The sequence below is a fragment of the Hippoglossus stenolepis genome, chromosome 16 (assembly GCF_022539355.2).
Source record: "Hippoglossus stenolepis isolate QCI-W04-F060 chromosome 16, HSTE1.2, whole genome shotgun sequence".
In the NCBI taxonomy this organism is placed as follows: domain Eukaryota; kingdom Metazoa; phylum Chordata; class Actinopteri; order Pleuronectiformes; family Pleuronectidae; genus Hippoglossus; species Hippoglossus stenolepis.
This window is the reverse complement of record NC_061498.1, coordinates 10,641,912-10,658,634: the sequence shown is the minus strand read 5'-3', so window position 1 is coordinate 10,658,634 and position 16,723 is coordinate 10,641,912. Positions and strand designations below refer to the sequence as shown.

Below are 16,723 nucleotides of genomic sequence, written 5' to 3'. Positions count from 1 at the left end.
ATAGACCAACTGGTATTCCCTGTTGTTGCTGCTCTGCTTAGCTTTGCTCGGGGTCCATTAGTGGATAGCCGTGGGACCACAGCAGCCCCTGCTCAGCATTCCACCTCTGCTCTCAATTACTTCACAATCTGGTCCAAGCAACCGCACTCAGCCAGCTATTAGCCATGTTTCTCTTAGTGTGAGAGGAAGCCGTGCAAAGTCTCACCAGAGCATTCCAACATATTTTTATCAGCCGTGCCATATATGCCACTGCGGGGCCTGTGCTCATATGTGGCAGATTAGCACGTGAGCTTAAGCAGCGCGAGTTAAAAGGAACACAGTAATGAGGCTAGATGCTGTAAATCAGTATCTGAGGGAGCCAGCTGAGGAAAGTCAGGACATGGCAGAGTTATGAGGCTCCAGGCCCAGTTTCTCACCATCGACTGGAGTGCAGGGCTCGTAAACCAGGCGGTATCCCTCAATGATGCCGTTGGGCTGCTTGGGCTCTCCCCAGGACACGTTGACGGAGGTGGTGGTCAACTCGCTGAAGTGGATGAAGCTGGGAGCACTGGGGGCTTTGGGAGGAGAAAGAGGGGGAAGAGGTGACGGCTGCTGGATTTCCTCAAAGTTCTGAGACTTAACCCTGTGCAATCTGCAAACCCAACTGCAAAGCTGCAATCACCTGGATATGCTACCATTAAATACAATTTGTAAAATCTCAGTGAAACCGAAAATAGCAGCTAAATAAGCCATTCAATTAAATTTGAATTCCGCAATATTTATGTCCCTTATTCTTGACATTGCTCTTCAGGAGACTTTTGAGTTTTAATAAGTCATAATAGTAATTTAGCACACTGTCAATTTGTTAAGTTGCTTCTGTGGCAGACGCACACGAGGGGAAATTATACTGTCAACAAAGAAACAGCATGGCAGGAATCCAGAGGCAGCGCTCAAAGCAAGGAAAGCAATTTGACACATTCATGAAAAAATGATGCTAGATGATATGAAACAAAAATATTATGAGACCAGCAGTGAAGGAGCTTTCATCGTTTATTATCAGAGCTACAATAAAATGTATTTTGCATCAACTGTGGCTCGCAGTAATGTGAAAAATGGGGGAAAAAAGCAAGTGCGTCACCAAAAATCGGACTCAAAATAGACACAAGAATGTTACTGTGACCTTGATGGAGCGCTGTGAGAATTCTGCCTGCTGACCCAACGCAGATCCAGCTAAGTGTCGGGATTTAGCCACAATTCTGCATCAAATTCACAAAAGCTCACGCTGGCTCGCTTCCCAGTTCCCCCGTGGTGCATTGGGGCCAAAATTCCTGCCTGTGTTTTTAAGTTCTCAGCACTTTGTACCCCTCACCAAAGTCACAGCCTTCAAGGGGGCGGAAAAGACGATACTGTAAACCATTTTTGTGCTGAAACCGCAGAGGAGGGACTCTCACTCGCTGGTAAACACAGGCGTCTTTGTGCAGCAGCAGCCAAAAAGCTAATCTACATGTGTCCCCCCCATGCGCTCTGTGTTCATTGCTCCTCTGCTGTCACTGGGCTTCCACCCCCGAGGCCTGTCCTGGAGGAGGTGATCTCTCGTGCTGTATCTCACGGGACCAAAGCTCCTCAGTGAGAATGTTCTTAGGGAAATAGGAGGATCGGCTCTTAAGTTATTTGTCTTAAAGCTGTAGTAGCACTTTGTAGTTTTGTGTAACACTGACTCAAGATAAAAGCATTGATTGTGCATTTTTCTTAACCTTGAGTTAGAGTCAACACAACCACATGAGCACATTCTGGTTAAATAATCTGAAGTAGTAACAGTTAGTCAGACGAAAGGCAGTGAGGTGTAAAGAAATAAAGAGTCTCAGCCTTTTTAACCCATAACTATAATCTTTTCTGAACATCTGGATTCAGTGCAAACTCACCTGCTTGCTGAGTGCGCCCTCTGGTGGGCAGGGAGCGGGGCCCATCCCCTGCAGCGTTGAAGGCCGCCACGCTCATCATGTAGGTGGTGTAGCCCGTCAGGTTCTTCAGCTTCACCCCGAGCTCCGGCAGGAACAGCGTACGCAGGCGCTCCGTCTCATTCTGGAGCTGGAACTCCCAGAAATAGATCTGGAAACAGAGTAAGAGTTAAGGATATGCAGAATTGTTTGCAGAATTAAAGTATTTTATTAAGTTTTTTAAAATGAAAATAGAGAAATAAGAAAGACATGATGAAAAAGAAAGAACCTTGTAACCCTGTATGTCCCCATTCTGAGCATCCAGAGGAGGAGGGTCCCATGTGACATCCAGCTGTGTGGCTGTTGAGGACTGGACCACCACATTCTGGGGAGGGGCTGTTGGAACTAGAATGGGGCAGAGTTCAGATCATAACTATAGTAGAAATGTTATCACTGCTTGTAAGCGTGTTAAGAAACAAAGATGAAGACACACAAAAAAAACATACCCGCCTCTCCAACAAACACTTCCTGTGGCGAGCTGCTCGGACCCTCCCCCACAGCGTTGTACACACTGAGACGGATCTCGTAGCGTTTGTGTTTACTCAAATCTGCAAGGACAGAACCCAGCACATTATTTTAAAAGAACAGTTAAGATAAAAAAAAAAAAAGTAAAAAAGAAGTTATTCCGAGGAGACACACACACACAGTCATAGTGAGGCCCACTGCAACCACAGCATCACAAATGAAAGAGACAACGAAAAAACGAGGTTGTGGAATTATAAGGCAAACTGATAAAAAAAAGGGAGGTTGTTGTCGGGACATGGGGGATTTGTCAGTGATTACAAAGAAAGAAAACACACTGAAATAATGGTAGGGCATCTTGGAGAGATTAAAGCCGTATACACATCATACGAGTCAGCAGCGGCTCCTTAGCGGATACGACTGAGTGGGAGGATGGTGCAACGGGCGCTTGCTGTGAATTATTATACAAATGGCATGTTTTGTGGATGTGAAGTACAACAGATGACGTGCCGACAGACGTGGAGCGATGCAGGAGAAGACATAAAGGGAAATTATATAACACTTACTATCCAGTTCATACTGGGTGAGTGAGGATTCACTCAGGTTCCTGACACTGTAAGGAGCTGGAGGTTCGACGAAGGGGAAGAGCGGGAGTACAAGGGTGAGGGTCAAAGGATCAGGAAGGAGTGGAGACATTAGGAAACTCACTCACATATTTTCCTTTTCTGTCCCTTACTCAAGACATACTGGCAATTAAATCTCTATCATGATAATACTCCCAATCAAATTTACTATTTTAGGCAAATCACCATCTGACATCATATTAGAAATAGACAGATACGAATACAGGATACTTAAGATTTACAGCTATGAAACACACAACGAGGAACTTTTCAGTCAACAACTGGAAGTCAAACGTGAACACCATACTAGAAATTAACAGAATAACTTATAGAATTAGAAATCAAGAACTGAAACATCTGGATCACAACTGAATAATAATACAGAATCCAGCCCTTGTCAATGTATCAATATGCAACATGTATGATATACTTTACATGTATGTGTGTACATGTATGTATATATATGTTCATGCACTATCAAGCTAACTTTTTTCTTTAAACTTTTTTCTTTTATTCCTTTTTCTCGATATCTTTATTTTCTTTCATTATTGTCATTGCTGTTATACATGTATTTACATATTCTCTGCACTGGCACCAAAAAAATTCTTAAATATTGTCAGACTGCTTTAAGTACAAGCATCAAATAAGAAAAGTAAAATTGTGAGAACTCTGGCACTCCCACAATAAAGTACATATATACATACATATATATATATTATTCGACCTCAATAAAAAAAGAACATTGGTGAATCAATCAGTTCGTGCATGTAACCCAAAGTAGTTGAAACAGCGAAGAGGTGAACTCACCGGTGAGATCGGCCCAGTTGGCAGAGGGACTGTTCACCGTACGGACGGTGAAGCTGCGCAGCCTGTCATAGTGTAACTCTCGGTACCGGACCCTGAACCCCAACAGGACCCCGTTTATGTGATCCTCAGAGGGAGGCTGCGAAAAAGAGAGGAGGTTGAGCTTAATGCTCAAAACTTCACAAACACAATCGGCAGCTCCGGCCAACAAATTCCAATGTCACCATTCATTCTTCCAGTCATAGCGCCAAGTAATTCAACAGCGTACCTGCCAGCGGACCAGCACAGATGTGGTTGTGTGAGGTGTAACAGACATAATTGTTGGGGCTTTGTCTGGGGCTGGAAGATAAGCACACACCACAGAAAAAAGGGAATTTTGGTGTTAACAAAGCAAACCAGCTGCGGAGAGTGATATATAATTCAAACATTCTGGATAGGAACAGCATGGGAGCGAAAAAACAAGCACTGATGATGTCAAATATTCACTGTGTAAATCCAAAGTCAACACACGGACGTAACGGCATGTTCATACAACAGATAATGACGCTGATGCATCAGGTCGCCAAGGTCTCACCGTCTTGTAGCGTGGTGATGGCCTCACTCTCCAGACTGTACTCGCTGTCTCCGATGTCATTAGTGGCTTTAATGCGAAACTGGTAAGACGTGAACGGCTTTAACCTTTAAAGAGATAGAGAAAAAGTACAACGTGTACGTCGTGTTACAGGCGAAGAATTCCTCATCTGCCTTTGTATGAAACATCTCCAGGCCAGTTTCTCTATTAAACCTAATGGAGTTATCTTGTGGAATGAAAATGTGCATTTATTGGTTTCCTCTGTGTTATTGTCTGGCTACAGAAAGAGATAAAGCTCTTTTAAATTATGATATTCATACTGTTTTTATTTAGCATATATATTTTTTCATCCAATTTTCTCTTTTATACCAAAATATAACTTTGTATGTTTTGTACTTGATCTTTTTTGTTATATCTGGGAGTGGTTACTAGTTTTAACCACACCCCACATATATTTTTACCCATATTTTGTACTTACGTTACATGACTGAACTAAAGCACGTGCAGCCATATATCAGTTTTTCTACAGAGGACATTTAAAGCCTACCTGTCCACTATGTAGGAGTGTGTCTCGTGTCTGACGGACGCAGAGTGGACGGTCCAGTTACTGTCGGGCAGCTCTCTGTACTGGACTGTGTAGTAACGAACCGGGGACAGGCCGTCGCTGCCTGGTTCCCATGACAACAGCACTCTGCGCGCCTGGACTTCCTCTTGAGGCACAACAGGGCGGCTTGTGGGTTGGGGTCGAGCTGAAGGTCGCACACACACACACGCACGGTCACTCCGGAACCTGATTACATATTTAAGAGGTGGATAAATTAAATAATACATTTGAGCAGCAGTATATTTACCTCTCTTCTCTGTTGTGACCACCAAAGCCTCCGCCGCCTCCCCCCAACCTTTCCGTGTCTGAGCGGTGAGGCGGAATACATAAACCAGCTCCGGCTTCAGTCCCGTCGCCGTGTACTGCCGCGCGCTGGGGCTCAGCACGTCCACGGTGGCGGCGTTGCTATTTGAAGAGTTTCGTCTGAATGTGATCTGATAGGCTGAGAGGACAAACTCATATAACACCCAGTCACGCATAACAAAGCAGAAGCGAAGACAACAAAAATCCAGCCGCACTTCAAAATCAAACAATAGTGGAGAGCAGTCAACGTATTTTGTTGAACTCAGAACTTTCTCTTTGCCACTGTCTTCTATAAAATTGAATCACATCTCCCACTTCACTGTAGCTGCGCTGTAACTTTTACTCTCCAGCTTTTATTCGGTCTAATTATTCCTTTTATCTTCCATTTTATTGTTGTCTTTATAAATCCTCTTCATCTGTGTCCTTGTTAATTGCCTTGTATTGATGCCTTTTAACGCAGCAGGTATACAGCACTTTGAAACGCCTTGTTGTTGAAAGGTACCAGATAAATAAATTTGCCTCTTGCCTTCGCCTCACAATAATAATAGCTGAAGTCTGTATATTGAACACTCACCCAGGATAATGCCATTGGGCTGTGCGGGCGGCTGCCAGATGAGCCTCACTGAGGTGGTTCGGACTTCTGGGAAGAGGATGCCAACCGGAGGTCCTGGCACTGTCGCAAAAAAAACAAGAAATCTAAATTAGTTTTATTTGTGACATAAATCCCTTCATAAAAACTGCATCAAGGAAATGAAAATTGAACATCATCAACTGAAATCCTCTCAGCGTTGGTAGCCATTAAAAACATTGAGAGACAAACAATGTTTCAACGATAACAACGTGATTAAATCCGTTTACCGTCGTCCAGCGTCCTCTCCAGGATGGACGGCGAGCTGCTCCGTCCGTCTCCGATACGAGTGAACGCGAGCACCTGGATCTCATACAGGACGTACTTGCCCAGAGCGCTCAGCTGCACACTGTGGCTGGTGTTGCCGTCCACCGTCCAGAAGTCGGGCGCTTTGTCCGAGTCCTTCTCTTTGTACACAACCTGAGAGACGCAGGGGACATTTTACAGTGAGGGGATTTTTGAAGGGGATGGTTTCATGCTGTTTAATTTACTCGACAGTCATGTAGAGATTCTGATGTGGATCACTTATTTGACCTTATATCCCAAAATGAGTCCGTTGCGGTCAGTGGCCGGGACTTCTCCCCACCGCACCAGGATGCTGCTGGAGGTGGTGGCGAAGGCCGACACATTGGTGGGACCGCTGGAGGGCACTGCAGCAGGGAGGCAAAGGCCCAAGTTTAGAGCACTTCAAATATACATATCTATCTGATTTTTTTAAAGTGGGCTTCTGTGGACATATTTCCCCCCTCCTCACCAGACTCCCGGGTCCTGCCGTGGACTGGCGGGCTCCAGGTTCCTGAGCCAATACCGTTGACGGCCTGAACTCTGACCTCGTACTCCGTCCACTCCTCCAGGTCCTCGATGGTGAACTCCCTCTCCAGCCGGTCCATGATGACGTGAGAAAGGACGCCCCCTTTAGAGGCGGCTTTGGAGTACTGGACCTTGTAGCCGACGAGATCCGGATTTCCATTGTACTCCCACTCTGGAAGAGGCTGTGAGAGATCCCCCAGTTCATGAATAATTGTATCTCAATATTTCATACTTCATGAGGAAATATAGTTATTGAAAAGTAATTAAAAGCGTGATTGCTGTGCAGGTTTGAGTGATTAGTTCATCAATATATAAATTAACTGCCGTGCAAAAGCAGGTGTTGGCAATGACTCAAAAAGTCACTCAGCCAGAGAGAATAAATTAAAGAAACAGACCTGCATGTTTAATATCTCACACTGACCTATGCGTATAATTGAACATGATAAGTGAGTATCCTAACGCAAACATGTACTGGACTTTTATGAACGCGCTCGTGTTCTTCAAATTAACGTGGCCTTGATTCCAGTTGCCAAGACTTCCACTGCCATGCCAATAAAGTGGACCACAAAATTTTACTACAGTTTAGCCCAGCTTTTTTAAAAGAGCCCAAAAATCCTGGCGCTACTCCATTAATTTGTCGGTGCTGTATCACACCGCTGACACCCCTCTGCTGTTAAATCCAGGTAACATGCACTTTTTTTTTAATCCTGCAGGAGCTGCGGGGGTGCTTTGCTGCTGTCTGTCACCGCCTGGCACCGAGCTCAGCCACTGGCACCGTGACGACAATGGGCAGATGTAGCAGGGAACACACTGGCCGAATACTGATGCAGACAGCAGCCACAATCAAGGACAGAGTGCATGCACCTTTCCAAAATATAACAAATGCCATTACCTGTATTCAGCATCGAGAGTACAAGAACACATTAGCACATTAACATTTTCATGCATTGTAAAAATCTGCCACACAATAAAGACAAAACACGTGTGCTAAATTTCTAAATTGAGGTTTTGCGATAAAAGTGATTTTAAAGTATTTTTTTCCTTCAAATTAGCCGATGAGAGAGAGAAAGAACTGAAAGATAGAAACTGTCCAAAAAATCGGACCTTTGTGATTTTTATGGGCAAAATAACTAATGCCTAAATCCGATTTTCACAAAGCTTAGCTTACGAGTGTAGCATTCAAATATTATATCAAGGGCGTTTTGCCAGTTCATTCTCATCCCAACATGACTTTCCACCACCACCACCGACCAGAAGGACAGAGATGAAAAAAGGAAGCAAATTGAAATAGTCATCTAGTCGTAATGTACAGTGCAGTAGTGCAAGGTCGAAGCCCGGACATGCATATTTGACTTTAATAAAAATCTAATAAAACCTAACCAACTCCAGACGCACTGAGTCACGCCCAAAGTGCAATGAGCCGCGCAAACTCACCACCCAGCGAAGCCACAGGCTGGTCTCGCTGGCTGTGCGCAGGGTGACGTTGGCGGGGGAGATGTCTGGAGGGGCCTGCAGGGTCTGGATCTTCCTGGAGGGCTGACTGGGAGGACTGGTGCCCACGATGTTTACCTGGCGCATTCGGAACCTGGGGCAGAGAAAAATAGCTGACTCTGGAATTCCTCTACTCGTGATATGGAAGCGATATGAGAAAGGATTAGGATAGATTACTTTAGACTAGATTAGATTAGATTGGATGAAACTTTAATGATGGCCAAAGGGAAACTAGGTCATTGCAGTAATGGAGAATAGGATCCGTTTATGAGGCGAGAACCACAGAAAACAATGCACACATAGCCACATATTCAGGATGACGGTAAAACGGATCATAAAGATAAAGGAGAATCAGTTTACACAAGACGATGGTGCAAAATATGGGTTTTATTACATAGCAAATACAGTTTACAAGCGTAATTTGCAGTGTGTGCTCACCTGTAGAAAGTGTAAGGGTTTAGCTCCAGGACCTCCAGCGAACGAGCATCAGGTTCATTAGCCAGCTGATGAACCATCAGCCATTCCTCATTCTCTCCTATTATGCCAATCTGAAACGCAGAGTGATATAAGCGGCTAAATAAATGAAACTAATAAGCTACTTACACCTGTACGCCAACGTTAAGACATCAGACATACAAAAACAGGTTGTTCTTATTATGTCAGAGTGTCTCACCTGAGCTTCAACCTGCCAGCGGGAGATGGAGGTCTTGCCGTCATAACCGGGTTTGAACTGCAGCGTGACAGAACGGGGGCCGATGTTGGAAATGGCTAAATTGGTGGGAGGACCGGGCAACTCTGTGAAAGAGGACAGAGGAAAGACTAATTAAAAAATTACGTTTGTTAAACATACAGAACCTTAATAGAAATCTGTTCAGTCAAAAGAGGTGCATTTTAAAACCTAGTAACAGAGTGTTTGGTGGATATTTAAAATACTTGAATTTTAATAATTTTTTTTACTTCCAGTCAAATCGTTAATTTGCTCATTTGACCACTGACCTGGCGGCACACCAGAGGAGATGGTGGAGGCGGAGAGCTGGCCCTGGCCCTTGGCGGTCATGGCTGCGACCTGGATGGTGTAGGTGGTGAGGGCAGTGAGCCCCGTCACCTTGTATTCCTGAGTCAGGCTGGGCAAATAATGGGTCACCCGAGTATTGGTCCTGTTGAACTCCTCCCAGGAGATACGGTAGCCTGGAAGAGTCGGCAAATCCCAAATAGTTTCCCCAGTTAACAAAGCTCGGCGACACATAAATTGTGCAAAAAGAAGACATGTTAACGCTATCTTTAATGGTTACCTGTGAGAACTCCATTTTTCTCCAGTGGCTCCTTCCAGCTGACTTTTAGTGAGGTGTCCAAAATGTCAGTGAAACTGAGGTGTCCCACAGCACCAGGGGCTTTAAAAAATAACAACAGCAGGCAGTTAAATGAACAGAACAACAGCCTGACACATAATTATCTCAGTTTATCTGCAACTACCATATAATAGTCTGAATGGCTGCACTTACTATCCTCATGGGTGCGCAACCGCTGAGGCGGGCTGCGGGGCCCGTCTCCTGGGGTAGTGAAGCACAGCACTGACGTGAAGTACTCGGTGAACTTTTTAAGGCCGGAGATGTAGCCGACATGAACACTATCCTGGAAGTTGGGACGCGCCGTAACCATGGCGACCTCATTTGCATGACTGGGTTCCCATGCCAACAGCTGGAAATGATGCCATTGGGCACAGGGTTTTAATTTCCACGTTATAGGCTTACTAACGCAGACCATATCAACAGTATCCTTTTTTGTAGGAAAATGTAATTTCAAGTTTAAAGTGATGGCATAAAAATATATTTGTTAAGTTAATTTACATTAAAAAATTGGGGTTAGTTCCCCAATGTCACAGCTTGTCACGTCTTCGATGACAAAGTGCTCTTCTACCTCTGGCCACTAGAGAGCACTAGTTGACAGAGGGGGGGCTGCTCACCTTATATCCCTGGTTGATTCCATTGATAAACTGAGGGCTCGGGGCACTCCAGGTAAAACGCACCGTGCTGGAGTTGACAGCCTCGGCTTGTACATTTCCTGGTGGCACAGTGGGCACTGATCCAGGGAAAGGAGGGAAAAAAATGAGAGCGTTAGAGTGGGGGGGGGGAGAGCAGAGGCGGAGAGGGGCTGCAGAAAAGCCAGGGAAGGGGGGATGAGGAGGGACTGTAGATGAGGAAAAATAACATTTTTCAGACCAGCCCCGTTTTGGGTGTGAGAATCAGTCTGAAGTGGTTTCTTTTTTTTGTATTCTGGCTCATTTGAGGAGGTAGGAACATGCCAATCAAACAGGGTGTGAGAGCGGTTGCCTCAGGCGGCTTCCAGGTGAAGCCTGCAGCACTTTGTTTGAAGTGAGCATGCCATTCTGATGTAACACCGGAAAACAGTCGGGGACTTATAACCCTGCGCTATCCTTGATTCCCTTTGAATGTATTTAAATTCACATCATGATCGGCTCTTGTGCCTTTAATGGAGTGAGTGATGGAGACGTCTAATTAATGAGAGCTGAGCTAAACAACATGAATGCCTTGTTCGCTGCCGCTATTCACTGACAGTGACTGGGATGATGAAATCATTATTAATTTTTCGCAAGGAGAAGTGAGATGGAAATAAAACGGCGAGATTTGCCACATACCTTCCAGGTTTCACAGTTTTGATAATTAAACACAGCAATCTCAGGCTTTTTAATTTTTTTCCTCAAATGCGGCACATTTGTTTATTTGCAGAGTCTAGTTTGGACCCACTCATTACATGATTGATTGAAAAGGCATCAATCAGTGCTGAAGTTTCCAAGATTTCAATAATAACATATACCAGATATGATCAATTACTTCTGGAGCATCTGAAGTATTTTATAATCATCAAGCCCAATGAAAGTGACAGAAATAGAATATCTTTACACCCCACATACTCACACTCCACATCCATAACATAAAGGAGCCAGGAGAAACAACAAATAATCTGAATTCGAAATGTAAAGATGAAAAAGTGAGAAATTAAATGACAGTGAGGAGAGATAAACATGAATTTAAATAGCCTCTTCACAGCGTTACCGACATTTGCATTTGCAGCACGAATATGCGATTTGACAGAGAGTGAATGGGGGTGTGTGTGAATGTGTAGGTGTTTGTGTGAGTGGTGTGCGATACAGACCCACTGGGTAAACAAAACGCCTGGGTCAGATAAATATAGGGAATCATATGCCTAACATTTTCTCTGTAAATAATTATAACCTGCCAACAAAGAAAAAACTATGTAAACAAATACATTATCTTAAACTTGAAACCAACAAAAATGATATGTCTATACTGCTTAAACAACCATTCACCGACATGCCAACTCCACACAGAAAGACCCCTGGCCGAGCTGGGATTCGAACCGGGAACCTTCTCGCTGTAAGGCCATCTGTAAAAATCGAATGCAGCCAAAATATCCACCTGTCCTGCATCTGAGCGGCGGAGGAGAACAGAGCAGCAGGAAACACTCACAATTTTCTTGTGAGTGCTCTTGAGAGTTTTTAGCGAGTCTGGTGTCGAGGATCTCTGTTCATGGAGTGGATTTAACATGACAGGGATTCAGAGATATGTGAGTGTGTTAAGCCTTACAAAGCTTTATATACAAGTTAAAGGAATTCCAAATCAAACTGGAAGCGAGCGCAGCATCTCTAAACCAGGAGCGGAATCCTCTTTTTTTCTGCTTGTTTAAGTCTGGCAGCAGCATTTTAAAGACTAATCTATGAATTGACTTTTTTTTTTAGGAAAGCGGGAAAAGGAGAAAATCGTTCAAGCTACTTCTAATAAAAAAGAAACCTTTCAGGGTGCTGATGCATTAACTAACGTCTACATTGGTTATATATCTTGATAAAAAAAAAAGTCTGCATGTTAATGTGTGGTTTTTTCTGCAGAGACAGATTCACAATTTAATGTTCATTGATGTGGTGCCACAAATAATCTTATTAGATTCAGCGTGGTGTAATTTTACAGTAACAAATGTGACTATGGTGGATAGATAGATTGACTGATTCCTTTATCGAGTGCGGCAACATTGTGTTGCCATCCAGATGGTGCTTTCAGGTCCTCTGAAGATTTTGTAATAGACAGAGAGGGAAAGAACATAAGGTGTTGAAATCACTGGGATTGATGGAAATGTGTAGCGGAGAGTTCACAACGTGCATTCTAATTATATTTCCCAGCATGTAAAATGAGACAAGAAATCAATGGAGGCAATTTCCGTCGTAAGCTATGTCACAAGCCTGACGCGCATCATCACCTGGGTAGTTTATGTGCGGAGTCAATTCAATCTGGGCTCAGAGACGCTGCCAACGTCTCCAGGATTAATTTTTTTGTGAAGTGTTGCCATCAGAGAAAACAAATGTAGAATTTTTCATGGCACACTAGTAAAAAAAAAAGATTCAAATCAGGGAATTAAAACAGTAGAATCAACCAGGCGAAAATAGGACCTTGAATATTTTTCTTCTTTTAGAAAAAGGCTGCGATAAAGCTATTGGCTCATGTCTCATGTTTGCATATAATTTGTTTTGGAGCATTGCATTTACTGCAAAGTTAACCACACAGAACTTGCCCAAAGAGACAGAGGTGAGTAGTGGTTACGTGGGTGCAGACGGAGTAAGAGAGTGCCTGTTGTCTTAACAACGTGTGTGAATCACCTGTTTCAAGGTTAGCAAAGCATTCGAAGCGACGATGTGCTACGGATAAAAATTTGGCTCTTAATTTGAAGGCTGATAAGAGATGATTGGATTGAACCGTCATTCCCCTGTTTCGTGCTGCGGGCTCAGCCACAGGGACGAGGCTGCAGGCGTTAAATGGGATTCATGAAGCCAACAGAAACTGCTCACCTCCTTGCAGAGTCCACTCGGTGACTTTGTGGCTGTACGTGCCCCTGCCTGCTCCATTATAGGCTGCCACCTCGATCTCGTAGTTGGTCCAGATGATGAGGTCCTCCAGGAGCAGACTGGTCTGGTCCGGACTGGTGATGTTTTTCATCTGGCAATCCACTGGAAGCCCAGACAGACAGTACCTGGCAGGCCGGGGCGGTAATTGATAGACAGAGACAGACAGACGAACAAAAACATAAATATATTAGAACGGACATTCTCTGGGAAAAAGAAGAGCGGCAGAGAGGGGAGCCGGGGGAGAGAGGCCAGGCTGAACAGATATTAAAAGGTTACAATAAGAGAGGTGACAACAGATGAATAGGGAGTAGAGAGGAAGGTATTTAATTGGCACCAATTATTCTATTGCAGCGGTGAGTGAGAATGAAGCGAAATGGAGAAGAAGAAAAGGAGCTGACATAACAGTTATTATTACATCTGCATAGCACAGTAGGACGGGCACCTATCCCCGGAAAGAAGTTAGACGGGTTGTCACGATGTTCCTACCTGATGATGTAGCCCTGGAGCGGACCATTCTGATGACTCTCCGGGGGCGGCTGCCATTGGATGATGATGGACTGGTTGGTGCGGCCACTTGCGATGACGGTCTGAGGGGGGGCACTGGGAGGCTCCTCGGGGAGAGTTAGCCTGGTGCGGCATGGAAAAGTAAAAAGGGGAGAGAGGAATGATGGAAGAGACAAAGAGTGGAGATATGCATTAATTATAATCGGTTTCGTATATTTCAATCTCATTTCATCATAGACATCAAATCATAGTAAAGCCCGCTTTTGGTATTATTTTTTTTCTCCTGTAAAGCTCCATATAGCAAAGTGGGAAAAAATGTGGCTGTGTCTTTGTCCAAAAACACATTTTCTATAATACTGTCCACAGAGGGACATCTCGCTGTGGCATGACAAGGATCAAAGAGGCCCTGGTAAAAATGGAGCAGCGGCACAATGGAGAGACAGCGCGGGTGATAAAACGATATAAAAGAACAAGAAAGAGAGATCGAGGCAGACTTTTCCCTTAAGTCAATTTAAGATGACATCTTGATTTCTTCCCAGTGCACCGGAGCACTGCTCTGGAGGAGATAAAGCAGAGTGTTTAGGATCAAAGAGGTGTGCCGGAGAGATGCCTCAGAAAAGCCCTGCACTCTCACTGACACTCAGTCACCCTCCTGCGGTGCACTCTTGTCCGGGCACATTCGCACAGAACTCAGCTCTGCAAATGAGTGTGCGGTGCGAAAAAGGTGCATGGTGGGTTAGGGGTGCACAGCTCCACGCTGCAGGAATAAAAGCAGCAAATTGGTGGCGCCGACGGGGCGTGTACAGGTGAACTGTGGTGACCTAAGAACACGTGCGAGATTGGGTGTGGGGTGCGTCTGTTTGGTTACGACCGCTTCGTCTTACCAGCCCAAAGAATTCACTTGAGATTTGAGTCCATGTGGATCTCTGCCTCTTTCAAGCCTCTCTGTATTCTACTGGCGAAGTACAGCCGAGACAGTTAATAGCGGGGAGAGAGATGAAGCTGGGTCAGCACACGAATCAAGTCTTCACAAAGTGCAATTTCAGCTCATTCACAGTTTTATCTTGAAAACGGCCTGTCCCGGAAAAAACTGGCTCGTCTCTCCCTTACACCCACAGGAGTGAAAGCCAAAAAGTGGACTTAACAGGAAATAATCAGGGGATTTTTTTCTATTAAGCTGCCAAGACGAGGGGCGGATGAGCGGCTCGTTCGGCAACTGCGAAGGGCCCACAAAGTGCAGCGCTGTTCTCGCGGCCGGTAGACTACCAGCAGCGTTTTACATTTTCTGTGGATGCACAGCAACAATGCCCACCGGTCAGTCTCCTTGCTGAACTGGCCCCTGCCCACGTCGTTGACGGCGCACAGGCGGAACTGGTACGAGCGCGCTGGGATGAGGCCACCAACGGTAACCCCAGTGGACTCTGGCTCGATGTTGGCCAGCAGCACCGTCCAAGGCGCATCTGAGACGGAGAGGAAAAAACAAACACACGCACATACAAAAAGAGCTGTGAGCAAAAAACAAGCAGTCAGTTTATGACCTTGTGTGAGAAAATGTTTCTTGAGAATAATCTCTCCACAAACTCATATTTGAATGTCATTCCTGACTATCGTGGCACACCATTGTTTCATTTTCCGTAATAATATTGCCGCCACACTGATAAAAACAGGTAATTTATTTTGTACACTCCCTCTCTAAATATCAGATTGAAATTCAATTATCCACAAAAACAGATCCCATCTGCATCTTCGGATTCATTTTCCTCTTAATGAGCTGTCACCCTCTCTGTTAGCTTGAGCTTCGGTGAGAAATGGTTGAACGATTCACTCTCCACGGGTGAGAGCATTCACATTTCTTTGATTTTTATCAAGCGAAAGGGAGATAAGAGCATTGGACATCAACACAATTTGGTTCCCCTGATCATTCGCGGGGAAGGTGAGGCAATTGAGTTTTACTGATTGCGGAAGGCAAGAGAGGACGCAAGGGCCAATTTCAGAAAACAATGGAAGTGTAATATAATAAGAAGGGTAGGAAATGAGAGCTTCTGGGTAACATTATTAAAGCAACAATATTGCCTTTAAAATGACTAACAAGAAACAATAAAATGCGTCATTTTTTTTGCGTTGACTGTGCCACTGCTTAGACAATGATCTCCAAACCACTCACTGTTTTCTGAGACTTCCAGGATGTAGCGGATGAGGGGGCTGTTTCCATCAAAGGCCGCGGCCCACGTGAGGTTGATAGCCCTCTTCTCTGTGACACTCAAAATCGCTATTGGGTTTTCTGGAGCGTGGGGCAGCTGCCTGCAGGAGCACATACGAGTGTAAGAGAGGGACAAAATGAAAAAGGCAAATAGAATCAGACAAGAGAGGCAGCGAATAACAGAATTAAACCGCCAAACTAAGAGCCCTGCATTGTAAATATTAGCTTGATGGATCGTGGCGAGGAGAACAGCAATAAACCACAACGGTGACGAAAACAATCCATCAATCACATCCCGGTCAGATGTAAATAAGAGGAAGACAAACGCAAACAGCGAGATAAGAGATGTGGAAAACATGCAGACCTGACTCTGAGGTGGGCGCTGCGGGAGTCGTTGCCACCCACTGAGGTCACCCTGCAGATGTATGTCCCGATGTCGCCCGACCACGTCTGGGAGATGTGCAGGGTCCCGTCGGGCTCCAGCCGCAGGCGGGGCGACGTGTTCACGTCAATCACCGTGCCGCTCTTCTCCCATACATACCTAGAGGTGTTTACACGTGTATGTCAGTGTGGCGCACGCACTCACTCACACGTGAACGTCGTGTATCTCTGAGTGTTTGCGTCAGATCACACAGCAAAACACGGAGGGTGTTGACACAGATGATAAAGTCTTTTGAGGCTGATAGCAAAGTGATCAGAATCTGAGAACCGTCTCTCTCTGTCACACACACACGGTTCCAAAACCTTTTCCTCCACGCATTTCTCATTTCCCTGTCACAAACAACCCCCCACCCCGTCCACATGCACATATGCA

The 16,723-nt window shown here is 44.9% G+C and overlaps 1 protein-coding gene across 5 annotated transcripts in view; it reads right to left on the bottom strand.

Annotated features, from left to right (window-relative positions):
• The window catches only part of sdk2a (sidekick cell adhesion molecule 2a), an 84,700-nt gene that overhangs the window by 8,736 nt on the left and 59,241 nt on the right, over nucleotides 1–16,723 (bottom strand). For 4 of the 5 annotated variants that reach the window (XM_035181317.2, XM_047343956.1, XM_047343957.1 and 1 more), the window contains exons 13-38: nucleotides 16,274–16,450; nucleotides 15,874–16,010; nucleotides 15,022–15,169; nucleotides 13,692–13,832; nucleotides 13,149–13,330; nucleotides 10,236–10,351; nucleotides 9,775–9,970; nucleotides 9,565–9,663; nucleotides 9,269–9,460; nucleotides 8,946–9,067; nucleotides 8,711–8,820; nucleotides 8,216–8,366; nucleotides 6,726–6,963; nucleotides 6,506–6,621; nucleotides 6,202–6,391; nucleotides 5,918–6,016; nucleotides 5,288–5,482; nucleotides 4,984–5,185; nucleotides 4,440–4,543; nucleotides 4,134–4,204; nucleotides 3,869–4,004; nucleotides 3,005–3,061; nucleotides 2,423–2,524; nucleotides 2,206–2,321; nucleotides 1,902–2,088; nucleotides 417–554 (exon numbers count right to left, since the gene is read on the bottom strand). In XM_035181317.2, the coding sequence (XP_035037208.1) occupies nucleotides 417–554; nucleotides 1,902–2,088; nucleotides 2,206–2,321; nucleotides 2,423–2,524; nucleotides 3,005–3,061; nucleotides 3,869–4,004; nucleotides 4,134–4,204; nucleotides 4,440–4,543; nucleotides 4,984–5,185; nucleotides 5,288–5,482; nucleotides 5,918–6,016; nucleotides 6,202–6,391; nucleotides 6,506–6,621; nucleotides 6,726–6,963; nucleotides 8,216–8,366; nucleotides 8,711–8,820; nucleotides 8,946–9,067; nucleotides 9,269–9,460; nucleotides 9,565–9,663; nucleotides 9,775–9,970; nucleotides 10,236–10,351; nucleotides 13,149–13,330; nucleotides 13,692–13,832; nucleotides 15,022–15,169; nucleotides 15,874–16,010; nucleotides 16,274–16,450 (3,722 nt within the window). The remainder of the gene's footprint in view (nucleotides 1–416; nucleotides 555–1,901; nucleotides 2,089–2,205; nucleotides 2,322–2,422; nucleotides 2,525–3,004; nucleotides 3,062–3,868; nucleotides 4,005–4,133; nucleotides 4,205–4,439; nucleotides 4,544–4,983; nucleotides 5,186–5,287; nucleotides 5,483–5,917; nucleotides 6,017–6,201; nucleotides 6,392–6,505; nucleotides 6,622–6,725; nucleotides 6,964–8,215; nucleotides 8,367–8,710; nucleotides 8,821–8,945; nucleotides 9,068–9,268; nucleotides 9,461–9,564; nucleotides 9,664–9,774; nucleotides 9,971–10,235; nucleotides 10,352–13,148; nucleotides 13,331–13,691; nucleotides 13,833–15,021; nucleotides 15,170–15,873; nucleotides 16,011–16,273; nucleotides 16,451–16,723) is intronic. The other variant, XM_047343958.1, reaches the window with a different exon arrangement.